The sequence below is a fragment of the Cherax quadricarinatus genome, unplaced genomic scaffold (genome assembly GCF_038502225.1).
Source record: "Cherax quadricarinatus isolate ZL_2023a unplaced genomic scaffold, ASM3850222v1 Contig16, whole genome shotgun sequence".
Lineage (NCBI taxonomy): Eukaryota > Metazoa > Arthropoda > Malacostraca > Decapoda > Parastacidae > Cherax > Cherax quadricarinatus.
Window position 1 is genome coordinate 661,540 of NW_027195042.1, and position 10,367 is coordinate 671,906.

Consider the following 10,367-nt stretch of genomic DNA (forward strand, 5'->3'; position numbering starts at 1 on the left):
GTGCAGTTACTGTCCTAAGTTGTCTGGGTATTAGCATGGGTGTTACTGATCATCATCATGGCCGGCTGTAGTGTTTGGAATCTCAGGTTACCGTGTTGCAGAAGGAGGTTCTGCTTCTCCAGGAGGAAAATAAAAGGCTGAAACATTGCCTAGATGTGTCTGGGAGTGAGTGTGAGATGGTGGGAGCTGATGAGGGAAAGAATACCAGCAGTGAGGTAAACAGTTGCAGCCACAAGTGGTTCACAGTTCAGGAAGAAGGAAGATACAGGATATGTGAAGGTAGGAAATAGATTCTCTGTTCTCCAGGACGAATGTACTTCAATGGTTAGTGAGATTAAATCAAATCAAAGTTTATTCTCTATAAGGGTTACAATGCGGGGTTTACAGATTTTGGATATTGTTGGTTTACATCAAGTAAAATAATAATTACAGAGGGGGCCACTAGAACACCTAGCATGGTTAGGCATTTTGGGCAAACTTAGATTAATTCTTAACCCTAAATTATTACAAATTGTGGGGTAAGTTGACTAAATACTAAGTGACTAAATACTAGTTTGTGAGTTTAGCAATGTGAATGCTTTTGTTTTGGCACAGTACATAGGTTCTATATTGGAGTATCATAGGCAAACTTATGACTAGTTTGGAATCATTATTTTAAGATTAAGATATGTATTTCTGTGCTTATAGTCAAATGGGTGAGTGAGTGTAAGTGTGAACCACCAGGTGGTATTCCTGTAGTTAGTTGACGGGGTGTATCAGGGAGATAAGATGTTTTCTAACAGTAGTTTTGAATGTGTCTGCAGTTCTAGAGTTCTCAGGTAGGGTGTTCCAGATTTTAGGGCCTTTGACATACATTGAGTTTTTGTAAAGGTTTAGTCGGACACGGAGAATGTCGTAGAGATGTTTGTGTCTGGTGTTATGTCTGTGGGTCCTGTCACAACTATCAAGAAAGCATTTTAGGTCAAGATTAATATTGGAATTTAAGGTCCTGTATATGTAGATTGCACAGTAGTAAGTGTGGTTGTTCTGAACAGGGAGCAAGTTTAGATCTATGAAGAGTAGGGGGGTGTGTTGCCAGGGATGGGAATTAGTGATTATTCTTATTGCAGCTTTTTGTTGAGTTATTATTGGCTTTAGGTGTATTGCTGCAGTTGAACCCCAAGCACAAATAGCATAGGTGAGGTATGGATAAATGAGTGAATGGTATGGTGTGAGAAGGGCATTTTGCGGCACGTAGTATCGTATCTTGGAGAGGTACTACTGACTCCCCTGCTAATCAAGGTAAGAATATTTTAATTGTAGGAGAGTCTCAGGTAAGATATATGGACCATGCATTTTGTAGCAGAGATAGGAAGGTCAGACAGAGGTTAGGCTAGGTAAGGTTCGTCAGGAAACAGGACACGTCTTTCTTGACGAGGGTCTTAGTCAGATGATGACCTGCCTTCGGAGCTTTTGGTCATCTGACCAAGGCCTTCTGCTGGCTTACCGGTTCACCCCTTTAAAAATTATGGTCATGTATAACCATTTAGTATCTAAGACAGAGGGTGTGCCTTCCAGGAGCTGGTGTTGGTGACAGTCAGCAGGTTGGATAATATTATGCCAGGTAATGGGAACAAGCCCATTATCTGTCTTAGTGCTGGTGGAGATGACATCAGGAAGGGCAGGAGAGAGGAGCTACTGGATAAGTACAGGCCAGTCATAGAAGTTGTCAGGTCTAAGGGAGGGATCCCAGTCATATGTAGCATCTTGCCTAGAAGGAGAGTGGGCAATGAATGAATGTCTAGGGCAATTGGTATAAATTGCTGGCTAGACAGGTAATGCAAGGAACTTGCAATCCCATTTATTGATAACTGGGACAAATTCTATAGCAAGCATGATATGTATGCAAGGGATTCGGCTCATCTCTCTGGGGATGGAGTGGTTGCATTAGCCAATTCGATTGAGAAGGACATTGATGACTTGTCTAGGAATTTAAACTGATAGATTATGGAGGTATGGGTGTTTGTGGGAAGCAACCAGGCTGCAGCATTAGGGTTGAACACAACAAATATTACCAGGATACCTCAGGGATATGTTTAAAAAACAATATTCAAAATAAAGTTGCTAGTAAAGGCAAAGCAATTGATTAACAAACAAAGAGAGATAGTAGAGGGCGAGTGACTAGCTCTCTTAAGATTTACTATACAAAGACAGATGAGCTAAGATTACTCGCAAGTGCAGGTAATATGGATATTATTGGTATAACAGTGACCTGGTTCAACTTGAAAGATAGAGAAATGCCTTCTGGATGCATCCAGGCCATGGGAAAACCTGGGTAGCCACAGCCACTCAAGAGGGAGAGGTTTTTTAGTGCCAGGAAGGAAAAAAAAACTGGCAGGAAATGGCAGAAATCGTACACCAAATCCAGTCATTCCTGGAGTGGAACCACAGTCGATGGCCTCCACTCCAAACCAACAGATACAGATACTAATGCCGGAAAAAAATCCCCCCCCCCCAGTACCAACAATACCACCAGTCCGATGACATTCTTCTTTGCAAATATACAGGGTCTAAAGCCAGCAACAAACAACAAAATACCTTTCATCCGTGGACTGCTTGCAGAGGCAAAGGCAATGTTCGCGGCTTTCACTGAGACCCACATAAAGGATCACTTGGACAACGAAATATGGATCCCAGATTACAACCTATACATATGTGACAGAGTGAACAGGTAAAAGGGGGGGGGGATTGGCCTGTACATTGCAGAGTCACTTGTTTGCACAGAACTGCTAAATGCCTCAAATGATGTAGTGGAAGTTTTAGCAGTAAAGGTCGAGAACCAAAACCTAGTCATTGTGGTAGTCTACAAGCCTCCGGATGCAACATCCCAGCAATTCCAGGAACAGCTGCTAAAAATTGACCACTGTCTGAAAAATCTTCCAGCTCCTGCACCCAACATCTTGCTCCTGGGGGATTTCAACTTAAGGCACCTAAAATGGAGGAATATAGCAAATAATATTGTTGGAGTAATAACACCAGGAGACAGCTCTGATGAAAACTCACACTCACACGAGCTTTTAAATCTCTGCACAAAATTCAATTTAAACCAGCAAATAATAGAGCCTACTAGACTGGAGAATACACTAGACCTCATCTTCACTAACAATGATGATCTGATAAGAAATGTCACCATATCAAAAACAATATACTCAGATCACAACATAATTGAGGTTCAGACATGTATGCGCGGAGCCCCAGACCGACATAATGAGACTAGTCACGAGGGAGCATTCACCAAATTCAACTTCAATAACAAAAACATAAAGTGGGACCAAGTAAACCAAGTCCTAACCGATATAAGCTGGGAAGATATACTAAGCAACACAGACCCCAACTTATGCCTAGAACAGATTAACTTGGTGGCACTCGATGTATGCACAAGGCTTATTCCTCTAAGAAAAAGGAGGAGTAGATGTAAAATAGAAAGAGACAGGCGCTCCCTTTACAGGCGACGGAAAAGAATAACAGAGCGGCTAAAAGAGGTCAATATATCTGAAATGCGTAGGGAGACACTGGTCAGAGAAATAGCAAGCATCGAACTTAAGCTAAAGGAATCTTATAGGAGTCAGGAATCGCGGGAAGAACTAAAAGCCATTAATGAAATCGAAAGAAACCCAAAGCCAAATCAAAGTCGAGAACAACGTCCAGTATTGGACCCCTACTTAAACGAGATGGGTCCTACACAGATGACAGCAAGGAAATGAGTGAGCTACTCAAGTCCCAATATGACTCAGTTTTTAGCAAGCCGCTAACCAGACTGAGAGTCGAAGATCAAAATGAATTTTTTATGAGAGAGCCACAAAATTTGGTTAACACAAGCCTATCCGATGTTATCCTGACGCCAAATGACTTCGAACAGGCGATAAATGACATGCCCATGCACTCTGCCCCAGGGCCAGACTCATGGAACTCTGTGTTCATCAAGAACTGCAAGCATGGACACGGGGGTCGTCCCACAGTTACTAAAAACAACAGACATAGCCCCACTCCACAAAGGGGGCAGTAAAGCAACAGCAAAGAACTACAGACCAATAGCACTAACATCCCATATCATAAAAATCTTTGAAAGGGTCCTAAGAAGCAAGATCACCACCCATCTAGAAACCCATCAGTTACACAACCCAGGGCAACATGGGTTTAGAACAGGTCGCTCCTGTCTGTCTCAACTATTGGATCACTACGACAAGGTCCTAAATGCACTAGAAGACAAAAAGAATGCAGATGTAATATATACAGACTTTGCAAAAGTCTTCGACAAGTGTGACCATGGCGCAATAGCGCACAAAATGCGTGCTAAAGTCGGTCGATGGATCTATAATTTCCTCACTAACAGAACACAGAGAGTAGTCGTCAACAGAGTAAAGTCCGAGGCAGCTACGGTGAAAAGCTCTGTTCCACAAGGCACAGTACTCGCTCCCATCTTGTTCCTCATCCTCATATCCGACATAGACAAGGATGTCAGCCACAGCACCGTGTCTTCCTTTGCAGATGACACCCGAATCTGCATGACAGTGTCTTCCATTGCAGACACTGCAAGGCTCCAGGCAGACATCAACCGAATCTTTCAGTGGGCTGCAGAAAACAATATGAAGTTCAACGATGAGAAATTTCAATTACTCAGATATGGTAAACACGAGGAAATTAAATCTTCATCAGAGTACAAAACAAATTCTGGCCACAAAATAGAGCGAAACACCAACGTCAAAGACCTGGGAGTGATCATGTCGGAGGATCTCACCTTCAAGGACCATAACATTGTATCAATCGCATCTGCTAGAAAAATGACAGGATGGATAATGAGAACCTTCAAAACTAGGGAGGCCAAGCCCATGATGACACTCTTCAGGTCACTTGTTCTATCTTGGCTGAAATATTGCTGCACACTAACAGCACCTTTCAAGGCAGGTGAAATTGCTGACCTAGAAAATGTACAGAGAACCTTCACGGCGCGCATAACGGAGATAAAACATCTCAATTACTGGGAGCACTTGAGGTTCCTGAACCTGTATTCCCTGGAACGCAGGCGGGAGAGATACATGATTATATACACCTGGAAAATCCTAGAGGGACTAGTACCGAACTTGCACACGAAAATCACTCACTACGAAAGCAAAAGACTTGGCAGACGATGCAACATCCCCCAATGAAAAGCAGGGGTGTCACTAGCACGTTAAGAGACCATACAATAAGTGTCAGGGGCCCGAGACTGTTCAACTGCCTCCCAGCATACATAAGGGGGATTACCAACAGACCCCTGGCAGTCTTCAAGCTGGCACTGGACAAGCACCTAAAGTCGGTTCCTGACCAGCCGGGCTGTGGCTCGTACGTTGGTTTGCGTGCAGCCAGCAGCAACAGCCTGATTGATCAGGCTCTGATCCACCAGGAGGCCTGGTCACAGACCGGGCCGCGGGGGCGTTGACCCCCGGAACTCTCTCCAGGTAAACTCCAGGTAACTCCAGGTTATAAACTATTCCACACTGACGGGGTCAACAGGAAGGGTGGTGGAGTGGCGATGTATTCCGAGATAATTTAAATTGTTGTCTTAGACATGATATAAGATTAGAGACATCGAACACAGAATCTGGCTACAGTTTCTCGAGGGTCGTGACAAATTAATTTTGGGTGTGATTTATAGGCCCCCAAACCTTGATAGGGAGCGCAGTAAGCTGTTATGGGACGAAATTCATAAGGCATCTAGATATGAAAATGTTGTGATAATGGGAGATTTTAACTTTACACAAACTGGAACAATATGACAGGAAATCTTGAGTCTAGTGACTTTCTTGATATGGTTCAGGATTGCTTTTTAAAATAGTTTGTGACAGAACCAACTAGAGGAAACAATCTGCTTGACTTGGTTCTTGCCAACAAAGATTCACTAGTTAATAATCTTGAGGTTAATGATGAGCTTGGGGAAAGTGATCACAAATCACTTAGTTTCAATATATCATGGAATTACACAGATAACTACAATCAAGTCACTGTCCCAGATTTCCGCTTGGCCGACTTCATGGGTATGAGAAATTACCTGGGTGGGCTAAATTGGGATGACCTGACTATGTGTCAGGTAGGTAGAGTTGGTTGTCAATATGACGTATTTCAGAGCATAGTTCTAGCTGCCCAGACAACTTTTGTCCCGAGTAGGGAAATTAGATCTAACAAAAATGATCCCAAATGGATGAACAATAGATTAAAACATCTCACCGGTCAAAAGAGAGGCCTATATAGGCATATCAAGAGAGGGGATGGGCAGTTAAGAAATCAATATATTCAATTAAAGAAAGAAATAAAAAAAGGAATAAGAAAAGCAAAAAGGAATTATGAGGCTAAGGTCGCAAGGGATTCAAAGACTAACAATATGATATTGTGTATATGGACATCAGTAAGGCTTTCGATGGAGTTCCACATCAGAGGCTGTTGAGAAAGCTTAAGGCACACAGAATAGGAGGAGATTTTTTTTCCTGGATAGGGGCATGGCTGACAAATAGGCAGCAGAGAGTTTGCATGAATGGGGAGAAATCAGAATGGGGGCACGTCACAAGCGGTGTTCCACAGGGGTCAGTGTTGGTCCCCTTGTTGTTCACAATCTACATAAACGACATAGATGAGGGAATAAATAGCGACATAAACAAATTTGCTGATGACACCAAAATAGGCCGTCCAATTCATTCTAATGAGGACACTAGAGCACTCCAGGATTATTTGAATAGACTGATGCAGTGGTCGGAGAAGTGGCAGATGCAGTTTAATATAGACAAATGCAAAGTTCTAAATGTTGGACAGGATAATAACCATGTCACATATAAACTAAATAATGTAGATCTTAATATTACGGATTGCGAAAAAGATTTAGGAGTTCTGGTTAGCAGTAATCTGAAACCAAGACAACAGTGCATAAGTGTTCGCAATAAAGCTAATAGAATCCTTGGCTTCATATCAAGAAGCATAAATAATAGGAGTCCTCAGGTTGTTCTTCAACTCTATACATCCTTGGTTAGGCCTCATTTAGATTATGCTGCACAGTTTTGGTCACCGTATTACAGAATGGATATAAATTCTCTGGAAAATGTACAAAGGAGGATGACAAAGTTGATCCCATGTATCAGAAACCTTCCCTATGAGGATAGACTAAGGGCCCTGAAACTGCACTCTCTAGAAAGACGTAGAATTAGGGGGGATATGATTGAGGTGTATAAATGGAAGACAGGAATAAATAAAGGGGATGTAAATAGTGTGCTGAAAATATCTAGCCTAGACAGGACTCGTAGCAATGGTTTTAAGTTGGAAAAATTCAGATTCAGGAAGGATATAGGTAGTGGGTAGTGTATGGGTAGCGTGTGTGGGTAGTCTGTGTGGGTACTGTATGGGTAGTGTTGGTATTGTATGTGGGTAGTGTTGGTACTGTGTGTGGGTAGTATGTATGGGTAGTGTGTGTGGATAGCAAGTGTGAGTAGCGTGTGTGGGTAGTGTGTGTAGGTATCGTGTGTAGGTAGTGTATGAGGGTAGTGTGTGTGGGTAGCGTGTGTGAGTAGTGTGTGTGGGTAGTGTGTGTGGATAGCGTGTGTGGGTAGTGTGTGTGGATACTGTGTGGGTAGTATGTGTAGGTAGTGTGTGAGTACTGTGTGTGAGTAGTGTGGGTAGTGTGTGTGGAAAGCGTGTGAACAGCATGTGTGGATACCGTGTGTGTGGGAAGTGTGTGTGGGTAATGTGTGAAGATAGCGTGTGTGGGTAGCATGTGTGGATAGCGTGTGTGGGTAGCGTGTGAACAGCATGTGTGGATAGCGTGTGTGTGGGAAGTGTGTGTGGGTAATGTGTGAAGGTAGCGTGTGTGGGTAGCGTGTGAACAGCATGTGTGGATAGCGTGTGTGGGTAGCGTGTGAACAGCATGTGTGGATAGCGTGTGTGGGTAGCATGTGTGGATAGCGTGTGTGGGTAGCATGTGTGGATAGCGTGTGTGGGTAGCGTGTGAACAGCATGTGTGGATAGCGTGTGTGGGTAGCGTGTGAACAGCATGTGTGGATAGCGTGTGTGGGTAGCATGTGTGGATAGCGTGTGTGGGTAGCATGTGTGGATAGCGTGTGTGGGTAGCGTGTGAACAGCATGTGTGGATAGCGTGTGTGGGTAGCATGTGGGTAGCATGTGTGGAAGCATGTGTGGGTAGCATGTGGGTAGCATGTGTGGATAGCGTGTGTGGGTAGCATGTGGGTAGCATGTGTGGATAGCGTGTGTGGGTAGCATGTGGGTAGCATGTGTGGATAGCGTGTGTGGATAGCGTGTGAACAGCATGTGTGGATAGCGTGTGTGGATAGCGTGTGTGGATAGCGTGTGTGGGTAGCATGTGGGTAGCATGTGTGGATAGCGTGTGTGGGTAGCATGTGGGTAGCATGTGTGGATAGCGTGTGTGGGTAGCATGTGGGTAGCATGTGTGGATAGCGTGTGTGGGTAGCATGTGGGTAGCATGTGTGGATAGCGTGTGTGGGTAGCGTGTGAACAGCATGTGTGGATAGCGTGTGTGGGTAGCATGTGTGGATAGCGTGTGTGGGTAGCGTGTGAACAGCATGTGTGGATAGCGTGTGTGTGGGAAGTGTGTGTGGGTAATGTGTGAAGGTAGCGTGTGTGGGTAGCGTGTGAACAGCATGTGTGGATAGCGTGTGTGGGTAGCGTGTGAACAGCATGTGTGGATAGCGTGTGTGGGTAGCATGTGTGGATAGCGTGTGTGGGTAGCATGTGTGGATAGCGTGTGTGGGTAGCGTGTGAACAGCATGTGTGGATAGCGTGTGTGGGTAGCGTGTGAACAGCATGTGTGGATAGCGTGTGTGGGTAGCATGTGTGGATAGCGTGTGTGGGTAGCATGTGTGGATAGCGTGTGTGGGTAGCGTGTGAACAGCATGTGTGGATAGCGTGTGTGGGTAGCATGTGGGTAGCATGTGTGGAAGCATGTGTGGGTAGCATGTGGGTAGCATGTGTGGATAGCGTGTGTGGGTAGCATGTGGGTAGCATGTGTGGATAGCGTGTGTGGGTAGCGTGTGAACAGCATGTGTGGGTAGCGTGTGTGGGTAGCATGTGGGTAGCAGTGGCGTGGCTGAGCAATAAAACAGTGTCAGCAGCAGACTAGTGGGTCGGCCTTCACCCACACAGATGGGCGGGTGGGTGGCGTCGCCCACCCAACATACCACTCACCCACCGCCCACCCTAGCTACAGCCACCCACGCTACTCCCGCCCATACAACACATCTCCAGAGACTAGTTATGTGTACAGGTATATGCGCATCCGTGTACACGTACGTGTGTGTACGTACGTGTCCGTGGCGGCACGGTCGGCCGAGGGGCCGAGTTCAGGTCTACCAGCCAGTATATGTCTGGCTGTGTGTGCGTGCGGTCCGTAATGCCCTCCTGGCTGGCTTTCTCAGCCATCTGGCTGATTCTCCCCCTGGGAACGACCCAAGGGGAGACCAGTCCCTATTTCGCCGACTGGGGGGTGATCGGGGGCCGCCCCCAGGAGCCGACATGCGTCGACATACCCCAGAACATGCCCCTCTGCTCGGGCATAGACTACGACAAAATGCGCTTGCCAAACTTACTGGAACACGACACCCTGAAGGAGGCCCAGCAACAGGCAGGGTACTGGGTACCCCTGCTTAACCTCCGCTGCCACCCTAATACCCAACTCTTCCTCTGCTCCCTCTTTACTCCTGTCTGTCTGGAAAGCCCTATCTACCCCTGTCGCAGCCTGTGTGAGGCTGTCAGAAGAGGCTGTGAGAGCAGAATGCAGACCTATAGCTTCCCATGGCCAGACATGCTCAACTGTGACAAGTTCCCCTTGGATAATGACATGTGCATCACTGTGCAACACAGGGGATCCCCTGGACCAGGTAAGTCTTAAGAACTTAAGGAGGAGCACTGCCGCAGGCCTACTGGCCCATAAGATAAGATAAGATAAGATTTCGTTCGGATTTTTAACCCCGGGGGGTTAGCCACCCAGGATAACCCAAGAAAGTCAGTGGGTCATCGAGGACTGTCTAACTTATTTCCATTGGGGTCCTTAATCTTGTCCCCCAGGATGCCACCCACACCAGTCGACTAACACCCATGTACCTATTTGCTGCTAGGTGAACAGGACAACAGGTGTAAGGAAACGTGTCGAAATGTTTCCACCCGCCCGGGAATCGAACCCGGGCCCTCCGTGTGTGAAGCGGGAGCTTTAGCCACCAGGCCACCGGGCCACCTGGCCACCCCATACTAGGCACGGCCTTCTCAAACGCAAACCCACTAACTAAATTTTTGGCCCAACCCATTATTAATGTTCCCCAATGAATAACCTTTCAAAA

General features: G+C 45.8%; 1 protein-coding gene across 1 annotated transcript; it reads left to right on the forward strand.

The window, feature by feature from the left end:
* Positions 1 to 9,172: 9,172 nt before the first annotated feature.
* Positions 9,173 to 9,911, forward strand: LOC138851144 (secreted frizzled-related protein 5-like; the record flags this gene model as incomplete). The annotated part of the gene is made up of 1 exon (XM_070079793.1): positions 9,173 to 9,911. A coding segment is annotated over exon 1 (517 nt), but the record flags the coding sequence as incomplete, so codon positions are not given.
* Between the last annotated feature and the right edge of the window lie 456 nt (positions 9,912 to 10,367).